General features: G+C 40.1%; 1 protein-coding gene across 1 annotated transcript; it reads right to left on the reverse strand.

Annotated features, from left to right (window-relative positions):
• Nucleotides 1-11,341: 11,341 nt before the first annotated feature.
• On the reverse strand, nt 11,342-17,444 carry LOC124161354 (piggyBac transposable element-derived protein 2-like). The gene is made up of 4 exons (XM_046537669.1): nt 17,239-17,444; nt 16,255-16,389; nt 15,346-16,131; nt 11,342-11,625 (listed from the first exon to the last, which is right to left on the reverse strand). The coding sequence occupies exons 1-4, from the start codon at nt 17,264-17,266 to the stop codon at nt 11,342-11,344; spliced, it is 1,233 nt and encodes a 410-aa protein (XP_046393625.1). The 5' UTR covers nt 17,267-17,444.
• Nucleotides 17,445-18,741: the final 1,297 nt, after the last annotated feature.

The following is an 18,741-nucleotide window of genomic DNA, read 5'->3' on the forward strand; positions in this document are numbered from 1 at the left end:
GATAAACAATGTCTGGGTTATGACTATTTAAAAGCACTTCAAGTTCCAGAACTTTGTTACGTAAACATTGAATGTTTAGGTGCAACACTACCAAATCAGGAAGAACATTAGACCCAATTGATGAGTCGGATGTTGGCTGCCGTATACCTACACTTAGCACTATCTTTCATAACATTATCAATATATAATTTGACTGATAACCGAGAATTTACGTTTGGCACTGTTGTAGGCACTAGTCAGGATTTATTAGCGTCGATATTAGTTACTTGACACTCAGAAGTCGCTCCTCTTTTTGGATAGTTTTTTCCGAAGATAAATTTTTGTATTGCAGTATTTTCTGGCCATAAACTTACATCGTACAGTTTATTGGCGAGATTGAAGTCAGCAGTAATTTTAAAAGATGCATACGGACCCTTGGCTTTGAGAGGTTCATCCTCCACGGAGGACATTAGTTTAGAGTCTAAGTATACCTTTAATGCTTGGGCATCGGCGTCGGGTGCCAGCTTCCAAACGTGGACGTGAGCTTTCCGCGACACTGCTTTAAACGGACAGGAAGAATCGGAGTTGGCCGTACCGTATATCCGAGTTCGGCGACGTTGCTTCCGTGTCTGTGCTTCGGTGAATCCGGTAACCTCATCCAAGGGCTCGTTCCTTGGAACAACAGGAGAGGCCATATCTTGGGATTTCACAGCAGGTATAATGGTGTTGGCGGATGTAGCAGGTTCAGCCGGCGATGAAGTTAATTTTCTCACGGCTAGGATCGTTCGTGCGAGAATCTAGAAGTTGCATAGATGACGTCGTTTTCACCAGTTTCGCATTGCAAGGGTTCTTCAATGTATTAGAAGTGTAATCTCTTCTAATCATTGTGGAGTACTTGTTCCTCTGGGCGATCGAAGATGACTCGGCCATGGCTAGTGGTTTAGTTTGCCTTGGTACGATGGGCGGATTCTCGGCGGTAATGGCACGCAATTGATGCACTTTAACTTTTCACTGCTCGATTTGATTGTTTTGAGTCAAAATAATGTCACAACACAAACTAAGCTTTTTAGCTAGCTCCTCTGCCATTCCTCGGAAGTCATTTTGATTGTCCAACAACCGGTTTAATGATATGTCTATGTTTTGGAAGTGGCGGGAAGCCAGCCCTTCACAGTTTTCGCAACGGTAAATCAATGCGCGGCTATTTGCCAGTGAATTAAAGCAGGATTTTTTTAGATTAGTACACTCTAAATGAAAGTTCCTGCGGCAGTTGAACTCACAACAGATAATATTACTATTTTCGTCAAACTTTTCGGAGCAACTACTACATCGCTCACCAGCGGACGCCATCATGGGTTTAGATGAAATAATAGAAAAATATTCAATTAAAACACACTACTAGTCAAATGTCAAACCAGATAAATGAGATATTAAGGATGATAGGTTAAAATTTCACTTTTATACATGGAAATTTTGTGTGAAAAAGATTTGTTGTGGATTTTGTGGAAAAAACATGAAGATAAGGGAGTAATATCCTTCAGCAAAAAAACTCCACTGCGGGAAAATGCCCATACCAGGAGGAGGGCATGAAAAAACTGCGAAAACCTACTCATTGAAAACTAATGTATTAATACATACAAAATACAACATATTCAATGAGGTACATAGTATACACAAATAGACTGCATGTAAGTTAAGTTTGATGGAAGATTTTACTGCGATCAGCACTCCGCTGCCACAGCCAGAGTGATCGCACTGATAGACTTAAAATTGGGAATGTGATGTAAGGGACTAAGATGAGTCTCCGATCACATCAAAAGTGCCACAGTTAATACAATTTAACTACTCCTGTCGGCGGCTTTGAATGCGGTTGCAATCCCAACAGGAAAGAGAAATACCGCCGAGACGATTAGTAGTCAATCTGAACAGTGCGCACATCTACTTGAGGAAGAACATTTTTTCTCATTTCTCATCTCTACTAGACCCATTGGCGTACAGATGGTCGAGAAGAAGGTCAAAAGGCCATCGGAAGGAGTGTCTGGGGAATCACAGGTCGGGCTGGAAGAAGTTTCGGTAGAAGCCGGTTGGGCTTCTACCTGGGAAGGGCAGGTGCGGGGTTTAGGCAAGGAAGGAATGTCATCTTGGCCCTTTTCAGGATCTCGAGACCATTGGTGTTCGGAGTTGGCGCAGTGACGAAAGTTTTCCCTCGGGCTGATCCTTGGGAATTCTTTTTTTCGCGAGCCAATTTTTTCTGCTGCGCACACTTGTAACCTGCGAGGCCGTGGTAATTGGCTGTATGGTCTTCACTGCAATTAACACACTTAGCTGAAGCGGTGCAGTTTTTTTATACATTCAGCTGTGTTATGTGGCCTGAAGCACTTGACGCAATACGGCTTAATATTACAGTAGTTCCTACTGTGTCCAAAACCCTAGCACTTGCGGCACTGTATCGCGCCTTTAGGCTTTTGATAATGAGAAGCCTTAATTCGCATGCCAAGTAAATACATTGCGGACACTTCAAAGTTGGAATTGACACTTTTCGGCCGTGTGGAATGCATGCTGCCGTGTCGAATGCGTCTCACCGCTACCAACAGATGAATCAATGTTTTCCTCCCCTCCACCTTTTCAGGCACCGTGAAGAAGTTGCGTTTATAGATGTCCTGACTTCCAGAACTCGGAAGTATTAGTTCCATTTTGGGGGGTGGTGCTCGGCTTGTCCTGTAGAGGATTCAATTCGCTCTTTCAATAGGAGAGAGGTCTCGAGACCTATCAAGGCTGTCTATCCAACGCCCCTTTACTCCTCTCGATTGATGCAAGCGAGCAGTTGGATGAAGTGCATTGAATTCTTTTTTCTCATTTTTTTCCACTCATTCGTTGGGTTCTGCGAATTAAAATTGTTAGCCCGGTTAGTTCACTTGCGTCACACACACTTGTTGTACTGGTTAGCTATCCTAAGTCATGTATTACTGCTTAAGCATCTTCTCCCGAGTAGCTTGATAGGCAAGGGACAGTTTTTCATCACCCTCATTCCTTGCAGGGTTGTGGTCCTGTATATCCATAATTTTTTCTAGCTTATCCAACAGCAAGTTAAATGGAACGGGAGCGAGTGGAAGAATGACGTATTCTTCTCCTAATTTATTTGTCAGAACTTAAATGTTTTTAATTACCTTTTTAGAGAATCTCGTGGGTGGTATCGTCTCAATTTTATAACTACCATCCACGAACGTTCAGTTAATACTACATCCCGCTATCTTTCAAACAATATACCACTAGTTAACGGCATCACCTCTTGGCCCCTAATAGAATCCAAACCACAACACAACAAACACACCAGTGAAACCAATAGTTTAGGGGTCCACCATATCCTCTTCTTCCTCCTCCCATCTTGTCAGCGCCTCCCGCGGGCGTAGATAATAGCGGCGAGAGGGTGCGGGAGGGGGGATCACGTAGGGCGGGGGTGATTCGCGACATCCTCTTCTGGGTCGTGATCTGTGAAGATAACTCTGTAGCTATCTGGAGCAAAAATCCTTTGAAGCGAATGCTACTTGAAACTTTTAGTTTAGTAAACCCTAAAAGCATTGAAAAGATCACAATTTATGGGCCACAGTACTACTTTCTTCGACCATTCCACTGTTTTTTCATAATGGAGTTATAGGATAGGTTCATATCCGCTCTGTCAACTCCTTTCATACGTTAACACATTCACTGCTGGGCTGAATTTCTTCAGTCTCCCCGGTGGCTGAAATGCTTTTTTTGATAGACACTTTTTGACTTAAAAAAAATATATCTCAATATTTTTTTTGCATTTTTGACATGGTTTATAAAATATAACGACTTGCGACACAGTGTCGACTGCCGCCGTACGAAAGCCTCTCGAATAGGTTATGCTCATCCAGTCCCGCAGTACGCGAGAATTCCTGCTTGTTTACATTCGCTGTGACATACTGAGTTTGTGGCAGGTTCTGTATTCATCCAGTTTCCTAAGAATTTATATACGGCTTCAATTATTATAGGTTATTTTAGTGTGAGTCATTTTTATGCTTGCGCAAGCGTTCGAAAGTGGCATGCGATCATCTGCGCGTAGATCACCGCCAAGAGTGCGTCCTAGTTTTTTTGGGCACATGCAGAATACATCTCATAAAACAACAGTAATACACCAGTGTATCACTTTAAAATGGTTAATCTGGGTTCCTCGCATATATATAACCAAATAAACATTTATACATGAAATATAAATCATTGCAAAAAAAACATAAAATGTAAAAAAATCCCTGTTCCCGGTTGGATTTTCCAAATAATCTTACTTTTTCGGATTCTCATTTTATTCATGTCAGATCAATAAGAAAAGGTTATGGTAAACTAAAGATATATAGTTCAGATCCAAATCAATTTTACAATAAGATTACACATTTTTTTACCATCCATTACTTTGGGTCATTCTGACAAGAGATAAGTTTATAATTATAAACCATGAATAGGTAATATTTTTTACAAAGAAAAATATGTAAAAAAAATAGTAATACAGTCTTTCATTTGTAGCCATGGAATCGTGCAAAACAGCTTTCAGGACATAATCCTTGTTTGCCTGGACATAGATATTTCTTATAGTAAACACCAAGTAATAGCTCGACTCAACCCGCGTATTTGAATTTTTCCAAATAATGCATTTCTTTCTTATTTTTCTATTTTTTCACTCCGGGGAACTTCTATCGGGACAGGGATATTTTTAACTTGCGATTTTCTACCCATGATTCTAGGGGTGGACGATGTTGATATATCAGTGATTGAATCACACTATCCCGAAATTGCAAGAAAGTCAATTTTTCATTATTTCTGTAAATTTTATACAATAGAAAGGCACTGTTAAGTATAACATGGAATATGTGAACGCTAACTTTGGCATACCAGCGAAGAGTTTTTCTTTCGCAGGGGTAGTATGCTTATTATTGGTCACATCTGTTAACCCCTCCCATAAACTCTTTATATTTTAGAACAGCCGCAGGTTTTTGAGTAACCTTACCAGAGCGGGATTCGTGTTCAGACATACGGGCGCCAAACTCTGCGGACACTACTAGAACGTCACGTTTGTCTCGCCAGTTGAGAACACAGATGCCATCATTAGTATAAGTTGCTTCTACGTTACCAGGATTCAATTTTTTTGCACCAAATCTGACGGGTTACCTTTCCGGTTCGCAACCAAAGATTCCTGTTACGTATGTTTTACGATCTAGACTGAGCGGTCCAACCCCAGAATAATAATTATCCATGTAAATTGCATGACCTACATTTAAGTGATCTTTTATAAGATGTTTCCCGACCTTTTCAACATGGCCCGATCCACCTACTACCTTATCAGCCTAACTACCCTAACTACCCCCCCAGCCATGAGGAAAATAAAATATAAAACCTCAAGAGACGTATGCAGGATTAATCCTCATCGGAAAAGAGAGTACGAGTGTTCGGCGAGTAATTGCACCAATTTACGGGATTGGTTCTTGAAAAACGGCGAGGATAAATTAATATCCGCTAATTTTCACATTACCTCATACGTTGGGGCCTCGCAACGATTTGCGCTGAACATCGAGCGCCTCGCGAGAGCTGGATTTTTCTATTCAGGCGTGCGCGATGTGGCAGTTTGTTGCATATGCGGTCTCGCTCTGGGGTCTTGGGATTCAAGGGATAGTCCAGAGAAGGAACATCGGCGATGGAATCCTTATTGCCCGCTGGTTACGATCCCCGGTACTTATCGGCCTCCATCCATAAATAGAAATGAAATAAGGTGGCATTCAGCCTCAGAGAACAGTAGCATTTTCAGCGATGGACAGCATTCAGCTAGACAGGGCCCTGAGCAGTCATAGAGCGACCGCTCCATTCTATGTGGGTGTGTTTGCTGCTGATGAATTGCCTTATAACTGCCGCCACCCCACTGCTCTAATTGTGAATACCGACCCCTCCTGGAAGCAAGGAGCGCATTGGATAGCGATATTCATTGATGCTAACGGAAAGGGTGAATATTTCGACAGCTACGGAATACGCCCCTTCATCAAAGAGCATATAAACTTTCTCAACAGGGAGAGTTCATCGTGGCGATATAACAGGAAAGAAATCCAGGGGTGGACATCGGTGACTTGCGGACATTATTCATCATTGTTTTTATTTTTCCGTTGCATGGGCTATACGAGAGTTTACTACTTGTTTTAATTCGCGAGCCAGCGGAGAGAACGATTTAGTTATCCACCATATGTACAATATAATTTTTGGGAGGCACTGTAAGTCGAGTTTTGTAAATAAACGGTCAAAATGTACGCAAATAGGCAGGGCACGAGCTCCCCAAAGTTCTACCCAGTGCTAGGCTCGCGCAGCCGCCATCTTGTTTCCCCTCCTACTCCCCCTCTCCAGTCTCCCCCTCCATGGCCCACCCCCCACCACCGGGCGTGAGGGTATATAGAGGCGCCCTCCAGAGGCAGTGCTCACTACCTACTCACACCTAGCATCAGTGTCTCGAGAGCAATGGCCGGAAACGGGGAGACCTTTCGCACGCCCAGGAAACCAACCAGGAGAGGCTCTTCTTCGAGAGGAGGTAGCCGCCCAACCCGCCCCTACTCTCCACGACCACCGAGCAGTGGGAAGTTTCGGCCTCCATCTTATAAGCCATCCTACAGCCCTGATATCCATGCCATCGAAGAGGAGGCGAGGTCGTCGGAGATGGAGAATAGAGCAGCCAACAACCCTAGCGTGCCGGCCGCCGAAGAGGAGGCGAAGTCACCGCAGAGTCAGCGGCCGCGGGACCTAGGAGTTGTTGAATGTGCATATCGCTTGAATTTCTGCGATACCAAGCGAGTTTCAATAGGGTTGGACTTGAAAAACGCGTGCTTCCCCTTCATCGCCATTGCTAAAGTCGGTGGTCAGAGTTTGAAAATAGATTACAGCGACTTTTGTGACTTGATGAAGTGTGAAAGTGTCGTAGCATCGTACTTTTATCGAGATACCGTCCCCCATGCCATCAGCTTCGGGAAAACTGTGTTGAAATTCAAATCTACATTCGGAATCAAGTCTATTGTTCTCGAGGATGTGAATTCATCTCACGATAACAGCGGTGTGTATCTAGCCAAAACGTCTTGGTATGGACTGTTAAACCTTGCCGAGTGTGTTAGACTCCGCTGGGAGGAACGATGTGAGTGGTCTCCACATGCACAAAAAATATTGGACATGTATGCGGACTCTATTTTTAATGCCGTGGATCGTGAGGAGGGCGAAAATCGCGAGTGCATTAGTTGGGAACAAGTGACGGCTGCTAAAGTGAATCTCGATGAGATAACCGACGCGCCGCCATCCTTGAATATTCAAGCGATTGCTGAAGAGATACACTGTATTCTAAAGACTCACGAAGGAAAAAAATTTCTTGTGGAGAATATCGCAGTCACTCATTCAGATTCTCCGGAATATTGAAAATGTTAATTAATCACTCAGTTCGTTTTTATTTCATTTTTGCTGTATCAAACGAATACTGACTCTGAATTGTGTACTGAAAGTGTTTAATAAAATTATATGTGAAATGAACTCTCTGCTTTCTGTGTTTTGTTTGTTTATCCTCCGTCATACCCAACCCCCATCCAACCTTCGACATTTTCCCATACTCCTCCAACGGGAAAATAACGGCCGCTTGCCTAATAGCACCTGCAAACGCGTGAGGGGCTTCCCGTCCCACAAAATTATGACGCCAAGGAGTCTGGACCCCTGAGAGGTGACATGCCAACGAATGGGTAAGGTCCGGGCGGTGCCTGAGAAAAGCGGTAAGTTACAGGGAGGACAGCAAATTCCTCCCAACCACCCCCCGGCTACAAAACCACTTAAAACACCCTCTCGGTTCCATAGAACAAGGGGAGGCGGGGGGCCTAGCGCATCCCACTTTGGCCACTTAGCACTGGTGAGGTATAGGTTATGGCGACAAACAGTCTCAACCCCTCCCCCTTCTCCTCACCCCCCTCGTTTTCAAGTTCCAACGACGTAAGGGCCTCCTTGTCTCCCCCCACTCCTTCCCCCCACCCACCGACGGAGCGGTCAATGACCCCGCCCCCACCTCCTCTTGTCCCCAAGTGACACTGACGCAGAGGTCAATGAACTACCCATCCCTGGTTCTGAAGTGACAGGGATACTACTAAGGTGCCCAGCCATAGAAAAATGGGACCCCAAAGTATTTTAACGGACCAAGAGGAGTCAAGAATTGAAAAGTGGATATTAGAAAAAGCTAAAATAGGCTACCCAATACGTACTAACGATGTGAAAGATGCGGTGCAAAGGATTATGCAAGAAACTGGACGACAAAATCCATTCACGAATGACCGACCAGGAGTGAAATGGATGAAGCTTTTTCTTAAACGACATCCCCAAATAAGCTTCAGGTATGCACAAATACTATCAAAAACTCGTGCAGCTGTTACTGAGGAAACATTAAGGACGTGGTTTTTCGAATTAAAATCGTTCCTAGTGGAAGAGGGCTGCGACGATATTCTATCCGATCCTGAGCGCATTCTTAATTTAGATGAAACGGGAGTCCAGCTGTGCCCAAAATCTGGCAAAGTCTTAGCGGAAAAGGGGACAAGAAATGTCTATGCAATTGAATCGAGTCAAGAGAAAAAGTCCATCACGGCTCTTTGTACCTTTTCCGCGTCTGGACAAGACATATCTCCGACGGTGGTATATCCTTACAAGAAAATCCCTCGAGATATAGCCGCATCAATGCCTGAAAATTTTGTTACTGGAAAAAGTGATAGTGGATGGATGACCAGTGCTACTTTTTATGAGTTCATTGCGAATGCCTTCAAACCTGAGCTAGAAGGAAAGGGGGTGAAATTCCCTGTTCTGTTGCTGTTTGATGGCCATAGTTCGCACATAAACTTACACTTACATGATTTTTGTGTGAAAAACAAAATTATTTTATTCTGCTTGCCAGCGACGCCTCTCATATTATGCAGCCATGTGATGTTGGCATATTCCGACCCCTCAAGAAAGCTTGGAAAGAAACGGTGATAAAACACACCCAAGAGTCCACAAAACCAATTACCAAAATAAATTTCGCTCCATTATTCAAGATAGCCTATGATTCAGCAATGAAACCCGATCTCATAAGAAAATCATTTGAAACTTGTGGTATTTTTCCGTTCAATCCAAACCGTCCAGATTACTCCAAGTGTATGTCGAATAGACACAGAACAATTGCTTATGCACCTGACCAAAATTCAATTGATAGTGCTGCTGAGGGAACCTGTCTTTAAAGAAATTGAAGCCGACATCCCACCAGATATTTTACAACTATTTCAAAATGCTGAAAAATCAGGGAAAAATCCTCCATCCCAAACAGTTTTGTACAACATCTGGAAGAAATTCAAACACAAGACGAATAGTTTAACTGAAATTACCCGCCCACAGGAGCAACCCATTGATGACCCCACAACCAGGTCTTCGACTTATGATGACACGATTTTTGATAGCCTTAATAGTATCCCAATTGAAAATTATGAGAATCTCCAGAATAACGGCGAGATATCTCTTTCATGTAAGACAGGTGTGCTTGAGACCCTCATAATTGAGGAAAACCCGACACAAGTGATCTTCGAGGTTTTTCCAGAAAAGAACCAAGACTCCTTACTTTCGGCGGTTCCAAATTCCTCAAATGATGAATGTTATACCGACAATGAAGTGGCCCCCGTCGAATTCAATTTGAAAAATGGTCGACATCAGCCTCAGAATGTCAATGTCCCGTGTCCAGATTCACCCGAAATACACACTTATGAGACCTCAGAAGAAGAACTAACCCCTTTAGAATCTCGTTCGAATCAGGTAACTTTCAAGAAAAAAGAGTATGAGACAATTTGGAGCAAACACCTGAGTTTCCCACGCATTGCTAAAAGTGACCGAAAAAGAAAAGCAAAGAATAAACCCATATATGCTATAACATCAAAACAGTTTAAAGAACTAAGAGAAGAGGAAATGCAAAAAGAGGCTGACGAAAAAGAGAGGAAAAGAATTCTCCAAGAAGACCGCACAGCCAAGAGAAAGGAAAAGGAACAACAAACGAAAAGGAAATTGCAGGCCCGAGCAGAAGCTCTAGCTTTGAAAATTAAAATGCTAGAGGATAAAGAGAATGTCGAAAATTCCGTTCTCCATCTCCCCGAACCGAAACAGCCGAATAGCACTAAAAGATCATGTAAGAACATTCAGCAAGAAATAGCCACCAAAAAAACAAAAAATAATTATTGACAATATCCAGATTTCATTCAGCAAACTTATGTATCAATACTTATCATAATATAATAATATCATGTTTTTTTAATTATTTAATAATTTTAAAATTAATCTTGAGTGGAAATTTTAAAGTTGGAATGATATACTTGTTGAATACTATTCGAAGCTGTTTGAACTTCTGAATAAAATGATTTAGTTCATGACTTAGTGATGATTTTCATTGGCTTGGACTTTCATTGGTACTACCTGTGGCCATTCACTGGATTTTGTGGACATTCATTGGGTTTTTTTTACGAGTATTTCCTTTCATCGCTGTACTTTTGATCGTTATCCATTTACACCGAGAAGAAAGGTATTAATTTCACACATGAACCTTCAAGACTAAGAAAATTCTATACTGGGGCAATTAGACGACATTTCATTCGTCTAAAATCAAAATTTGTAATTTAACTTCTAAAGTGGACATTCACTGGTGCGATTACCCCTAGTTACAATAGGAAAAATAGCCAATCTCCAAAAATTCATGGCTTTTTCTATGTCGGATGTTGCCGATCCTATTTTCTAGTCAGGATCGGCAACACATAAAATCCCCTTCGATTTTTCACGTAATTTCATTTGCAGATGAATTTAAGCTTTACATCTGGGCTTCAACTGCTCATTTTGAGTAACATAGTGGTCTTTATTTTTCTTACTACCGGGGCATTTAATTTCTACTACAAACTCTTCTGAAATTGTATCAAGAGATGCTGCAAAAAAGGTAAATCCTTGGATAATGTTATACCTGTTTTTTCAAATGAGCGTCCCAATTCTTCCTCAAGCACCTCAAGGACTTGAGGCTCCAGGTAGCAACCCCTTTTCATAGGCAAAGTCTCAGGGGTACGAGCACCCAATATCTGTTCCACCAGAGAACCCTCTACTGTTGAGCACACTGAAGCTTCATGCATATTTGAAGCTGTGATTCGTCCATATCTCAGCTTAGGCCCCAAGGAAATCTCTGCCTGTCTAACTGTGGCCCTTGGTGCTTCCTTCAACACAGTTTCTCTCATATTGTGTGAGCAAAACATGCGGAAATTTTCAAATGTACCGCCACCGTTTTCAATAAAGTTGTGTCCTAATATATTTAGTGACGATTGACATCACCAACTTGTTGACAGTGCTTAAATATTTGCCCTTGTACTTCCTTGTCCTTCCCGGTTTCTATGACTTTCTGGAGAAAATCTGTGGACACTTCGGGGGCTGCTGTACAAGTTCCTGGAGAAAGGATTTTAGCCAGAATGTACTTCATGCTCTTTCCAATATCTGCCAGCTTCAACCTCTTCCAATAGCATTCTGTGGAAGTGGGGGCTGGATCCTCACTTCTTCGATGGACCCACATTATTAGACACACAGTATGCTTGCGTCCTCCTGAAAGAAAACGTTATGTATGAAGTAATCATGAAGTATGTTCATTCTTTTGCATAAATCTGAGGTTATTTTTTTCCAAGCAATTTTTCTCTCTCCTTGATTGTAGTTATTATTTTGTTCTTTGAAAATTCTGATGAATCTGAAGTGACTGTTAAGATGCTTTTAAGCCACAGAATGATACCACCTGAACAGTTATCATTTAGCTCATAGTTAATCAAAAAGTGAGGTATAGGTTGAAGATCTCATTAATTTCTTCAAGAACTTTGGACCTTACGTACGATAGAAATTTGAATATGCGCCTGAAAACCCTTTCTATCTATCAGAACTTATTCCAAGTACAGGTTATATTTTTCATAAGTACACTTGTGAATTTAAACATCAGTAATAGAATATAATTATATTTAATAATTTACTGGTTTAAAGAATGTGTAATTACCGGAAGATGCAGCACAGTCCTGACATTAATCACTTTTTCTTCCTCCTCATCTATGGTGACTTCCACATTATACGATTTGGCTTCCACTCTATGCTCTGGTGTTACCTTAGCCCTAACAGTGCATACTTTCAAATATCTTTTTAGTTGAACGTATCCCACGGCTGAATCGCCGTAATTCTCTCTTCCAGACCTAAGGAATGCAAAGTAAATCAGCGTCACACATGTTCCCCAGTATTTTTCCAAAACGTTAACTTCACTTGTTCCAACGGTGTACCCAGCTCATTATAGGCAATGAGTAAATTACGAGCTACATTAGCTAAATAAGATACAAACCGAGCTCCAGATTATTAGCGAACGAGATATTTGACTTAATGCCAGTATCTTACCTTTCAATTTAGCGACTTCTTAACTCAGCGCCGACGAAATATTCATTGCCGTTGAAGAATACAGCGATCATGAATGAGTCTTCTTTGTGAATATTCCTAGAATGCGCCTTCACGAAGCTGGAGTCAGCCGTCACGAAGTATGCACACCGCAAAATCTTGAAAACTATTACCAACTGTTTCTGATGCCTTCCTTCAAGTTATGAGTCACGTTACTGTTTGTTGTTGCTATGGAACGCCACCGCGCTTCTCGATCCTGGGCGACAGCCTGGTCCTGGAGAAGGCATTATTTCATTTAAAAAGACCTCCTCTTCACCTTAGTCTTTTATTATCTGCAATGACCTCGTTAGAAGTGTATACCTTGTTAATAATTTTAGGTCGGAATGCAATATATGTGCATGAGTCACCGTTTTACAAGACCTTATATATAAATAAACCTTGCAACATTTGCAGCAATAGCAACATAAAATTAATGCAATTGCAATTAATCCAATAATTGACATGAATGGGAGATTATATACTCTCTCAGACTGTTTTTGCTTCCATTCTTTTTCAGACAATAAGTTATCTACCTCTTGCACCTATGACTTGCGTATTTTAAGTCGTCTATATTACTCACAACATGATTCAGGTGAGTATCACTGTTCATGGAATTCACCGTTTCTGCAACATTCCTATCGATAAAACAGTCATATGACAAAATCAACGGCGGAATCACATCCTTGTTGAGAGTTAAACGCAAACTGTGATTGGGTTAAAACTTTTGGTCCGTAGCCTTTACTCTTCTTAATTAACTTGAGCTTTCCAGTTCAATTTATAAGTACGCCCACTGGGTCCTGTTTCTCACGCAAAATGGTAATAGATTCTGGTCTCGCGGACACATATAACCATTCATTACTGTCTAGTTGAGTCCAAAGCGTTTGGTTGAGTATGGCTACTCTTACAGAACAATCAGTTGGAATTTTTCTAATTGACTGAAGCATTTTAGCTTCGCATTCTTCATGCAAGTGCGTAGACAGAATAGGATGCATTTGCTCACTTATTCTCCAATACATATTAATTTTCTTACACTTAGATAAGTCACTCTCAGTAAGCTTAGAATAATACCTTTTTGCAATATCCATAAAAATGTATGGTTTCTCTGGTTGAATAAATGAAAACTTAAAAGCATTCAATTCAGTTCTTATAAGAAATGGAAACACTTAATAAACATTAAACTTTATGTGATCTGTTAATGGTACCTTAATCACATACACGAGAACATTGTGGATAATAACACATCAAATTCAATAACATTTAATAAGGCACTACTATATGCCACACTCATAGGGAATGGAAGGGATAAGTCATTAGGTATCTCATCTCTGCTCCTTTTCATCATCTCAATTATTTCTACCGGAGTAATTACGTGTGGTTGCAATATGCCCTTTTGAGCATTCACTATAGTGCTCACTATCATCTCGTAATCCTGTTCGATTTCATGAATGATGCGGTTCAGTTGCATCATGCGTTTTTCAATAATTATCGTGACTGACAATGGACCAATTTTAGCCTTTAACTTTCCATCCTTCTGGTTTTAGTGATCCTCTACCAGTTTTAAGTTTCTTAAAAGCGCGTCTTCGTTCTCTTGTACCTCCCTAATGGTTGAGTTTATTGTCCTCAAGGTGGCTTTTACTACGGGCATTTGTACCCTGGTGAGCTTTAACCCCTTCAGACCTGAATTAATTTGGGTGGACAAAAAAATTTTTTCTTTTCATATTTTAGATATATGAGCCCTCTCAAAGATTTTCAGCAAGTTTCATGCAATTTCGCCAGTAAATAATAAAGTTAGTGAATGTACAGTATACTGTACATTTGGAATCAAGTGCTGCATACTTTCAGGATACAAGAAAACGGAAACAAAATATCAAAAATAAAAATAGCCTTGCACCATTCAACAGAAGTAATATTTATTTGAAAAATTATATTCATTCACATTATATTCTATATATTAACTTTATTATTCAGTTTTTAGTTTTTTAAACTCAGTTACTTGTGGAAATTCACAAAACAATTTCGCCCTCTGTTTATACAAAGGTGAACTTCACATTTTTTACAAAATATGTGGGACCTTTGGGTACAATTAACGTGCTTGCATCTTGTAGGTTGCTTCTTCCCATCATGCTCAGGCAAATGGTCCACTGAATCCAGCTGGACTTCTCTAAAAGGTCTCTTTTCACAATTCTGCCTTTTAGCAAATACTGGGGATGAGTCACTTGATGGCCTACCACGCTTATTTTCCTGTATCGGTTTGCCTGCCCTAACAAACCCTTCAGCTACTCTTAGCCTAAAGTCTAGTAGGTCCAGTATATTTGATTGTGGTGTGCCAGAATTTTTCCCATCTTCTCTATATTCTAGCCAGCTATTGACTATAGCTAAATCAAGAGCATGAAAAATCATCCTCAACGTCCACTTTTTCGACCGAATGAAAATTCTGTAAAGGCTGACAAGCTGATCCAAAAGGTCGACGCCTCCCATACCATGGTTGTACCTTTTCACTATTTCTGGTCGAGAAACTTCAATATACTTTGAGCTCTTTTTATCCCATCTCTTTACCTTGTCCTCTTCACCAATTCCTATATAATTAGATGCTAACACAACACCCCGGTTATCAAGCCACTTCACCACAACAACATCACCATCAAGACTACTTACTTCTTGACTGTATCCCCTTTCTCTTTTTTTTTCCTTCCTTGTCAGAAATAACAGGTGGATTTGAAAATCTGTTTATTCTAATCGTCCCTGCAGCAAATATTTTTTTTGCCTTTAGAACCTGTAAGAGGTTATATGAAGAAAAATAGTTGTCATAATACAACTCATGCCCAGTCAAGGAAACCCTCTTGCATAAATGCAAAATCACACTTGGGCCTAAACCATACATCTTTTGTACTGAAGGATTTATCTCTGTAGCACTCCCTTGATATATCAAAAAATCATAGGCCAGCCCTGACTTACCGCATAAAAAAAATATTTTTATGCCCCATGGACAAGGTTTTCCTTTCACATATTGTTTCACATTCAGGTGTCCACGAAAAGGAATTATTTGCTCATCAATACAAAGCTTCTTTTCTAGGTCCAGCTCTAAGCATCTTTGCCTGATGACTTCATACATTGGCCTCACCTTCCAAAACCTGTCTGTATTTTTTGGTTTTTTGAGTATATCTACTAAGTGAAGGTTGTTCCTTAGTTGAAAGAACCTATCTCTTGCCATATTATGTTTGAAAATATCAACACCTATTGCACTATCCCAGTACATTCTAACCCGAGGATATTTTAGAGCACCCATCATTATGTGCAGACCTAACAGAGTTTTAATTTCATCAGGAGTGGTAGGCTTAAATGATATGTTATGCTGAAGGGCATACATATTTGTTTTCTCGGACATGTCCTGAATCAATGCATTTGGTAGGTAACGTAAGCAATATTCCAAAGGAGCTAATTTCTCACAGTTTTCCTGATTATGGTTTGTCTCGAAGGAAGCCTCAAATGGAACTAATGATCTGTGTCTCCATTTTATATCAGCGCGCTGGGTCAATGCAATATCATTGAAAATATTTCCATCCAGAGCTTCACCGTCATTGAAGACAGCTGATTCATCTTGGCATACCTCCTCGACCTCATTACTGTTTGGCAGAGATACATCTGCTCCTGAAACAAAATTTCAGTCACATTGACACATTCAATCTATCTCAGGATAAAAATATCTAATCTATATGCATATTCACTAATCACATACAGATGCTGATATTTACAAGAATAGTGTTTACCTACCAACACGATTATATTTATTAGTCAAGCATACTTGAGGCACGCATTCTTCTGCATCACTTAGTTCATCACAATCAGATTCATCTCCTTCCTCAATCAACCTGAGAATCTCTTCTGAATCATTTGGATCAATTTTCACTGTAAATAGCATTTTTTTAAATTAGTTCAGTACATGTGTCATGTATGTATGTAGTTTGAGAAAAGTAGTGATTAAAAATAATTATTTGATTATCTTTTTCATACCCTAATGTATTGTTTCTGTATTTGTCAACAAACCCACAAACTAACTCGAACAACCATTGATTTTGAAACAAAAAATACTTTGTAAACCAAATGAAAAACAGAAAATATTGCATTTCTAATTACATTGTGGTTTGAATAATGCTGTTGTTAAAAAAAATTCAACCAGTGGAGGATAAAATAATGAATCAGCATTTAAAATAGTTTTCGGCCTTTCTGTTGTTATTCCCATTTACTAACTTGTGTCAAGCGAAAGAAACGCAATTAGTTTCATTTATTAGTACATCAACCAATTATCAATAATTACTATTGCTTCTATATTTGGGGCCAATTTATACAAGGTATTTCCCAAGACCGTGCCCATGTAACCATTTTATGATCAACAAACCTATTCCGATAATCTTTATATAGTTATTAATTTTGAGATATAAGTATTAATTCTGATAGTCATTGAAAATTTCAATAATTATACGAAAACAATCCGAAAAGACAACCGAATTTTCACTACTAAAACATTTCTCATTTTACATCTTCCCCAAAACGATCATAACATCAACAACACTTGAGACCTAATGTACAGTATACTGTACATGCATATTTCAGGCACGAATATGCAAAATTGATGCAGTATAAAAACATTCTATTACTTTCAAATATTACTTATATGCTTAATTAACATTTTCAATTAGAGAATCAAAGAATAAATGGGTTTCATATAAAAACATTAAAAATTTAAAATGGGCTTACTTGATCGCAGCTTCTTCCTCTCCGCCATCTTGTTTGTTTATTATTGTTGATTCCATAAATAGGCAATTGGCGGCATGGAAACAACGTTGCACGGTAAACAAAACACTAAAGATATTATTTAAATGCTCAAAAGAGATACAAGAGTCTAAATACGCACATATTAATACAATAAATATGATGTACAGTATACTGTACATTTGGAATGAAAGGGTTAATATACCAGTCTTTTCCGTTTCGAATCTATTGATCTTCTCAGTGCAATATTTTGCATCCGCCTCGTCCTTCGTTCCGAACAAAACTTTGCTTAATGCCCCTATAAAATTAAGAGCACCTCTCTGCATTCTCAGAGGGCTTTCTTGATTACGTGCTAATTGATAAAGCAATTGTTTTTACTACTATTGTCCTTAATCTTCATTGGTACATAAAGCAACATCTGGGTGCAATCTGTAACATTAGTCCATGTATTATTTATATAATCTTGACAAAAACTTATCGTATAATTAGCGTTCTTAAGTAAACTGTCGTACTTAACGTCCATATCTGACAAATTAGCATAAGTAGCGACTTTCCATTTGGAGCTTTATAATTGTGCCTCCCCGTTGTGTTCTTAGTACAGTCCAGCTGAGTCCTCTATTTTTCTCAATTGAAAAATCAATCTCCTTGTCGCTCGCAATGCCGGTAAACAGCAGCAGGAGTCCTCGCACTACCTCCATTTTCATTCCTGCAATGGATTAATAGAATAATTTCAGCCTATTTGCGTGAACCTTCGCGAGTTTTCTTTTCATTTTAATAGTCACAATGACTCCATTTACGCCAATTACTACATAAGGTCCAACCCATTGAGCTGATAGCATCCTCGACCTCCCTCTTCTAAAAGACTCGTCATAGAGGAGTACCTTGTCCCCTTCTTGAAATTCTTCTGCTTTACTTGTCCTATCGTGATACTCTTTTGACTTAAATTTTGACAGAAGAGGCCTTCTTATAGCAGTTAGAAGAGACCTTCTTATTGCATCCTAAGTTTGAGGTCGGCAAGGTAGTCGTCGCATGTGTAACACCTGTCCTTTGGCTCCACGTGAAAGCATCCAGGTATATTCGGTTTCCTACCGAACATCACTTCATAAGGGGTGAGCTTCGTACACGTATGTGGCGTGGTGTCAAAGACAAACCGCGAATGGAATCCATTTATCCCAATTGGTCTGATCACTAGCAAGGCGAAGTGACGAAGGTATTCGATAAGCGTCCTGTGGCTCCTTTCCAGGACGCCATTGCTCTGCGGGTAAAATGCTGTCGTTTGTATCTTTTTAATCTTCAAAATTTTGCACGTTTCCTTAAATGGGTCGCTAATGAAATTTGCTCCCTGATCATTCAATACGGTTAATGGCGTACTATACACGAGGATGATTTTTCTACAAAAGCTAAGTTTGAGAGTTCGTCTTGGAAGGTGAGAAGATATTTAAATCCGCGCTGCGTTACAGGTAGTGGAACCACGATGTCTGAACAGAA

This window comes from Ischnura elegans, chromosome 6, assembly GCF_921293095.1.
Source record: "Ischnura elegans chromosome 6, ioIscEleg1.1, whole genome shotgun sequence".
In the NCBI taxonomy this organism is placed as follows: Eukaryota; Metazoa; Arthropoda; class Insecta; order Odonata; family Coenagrionidae; genus Ischnura; species Ischnura elegans.

Excerpts from the sequence above, each read along its gene's own strand:
- LOC124161354 (XM_046537669.1), bottom strand. The coding sequence starts at position 17,266 with ATGGCGGAGAGGAAGAAGCTGCGATCAA. Across the intron at positions 16,390-17,238 it reads GAGGAAGAAGCTGCGATCAA|TGAAAATTGATCCAAATGAT; the intron begins GTAAGCCCATTT and ends TGCTATTTACAG. Across the intron at positions 16,132-16,254 it reads TAATAAATATAATCGTGTTG|GAGCAGATGTATCTCTGCCA; the intron begins GTAGGTAAACAC and ends ATTTTGTTTCAG.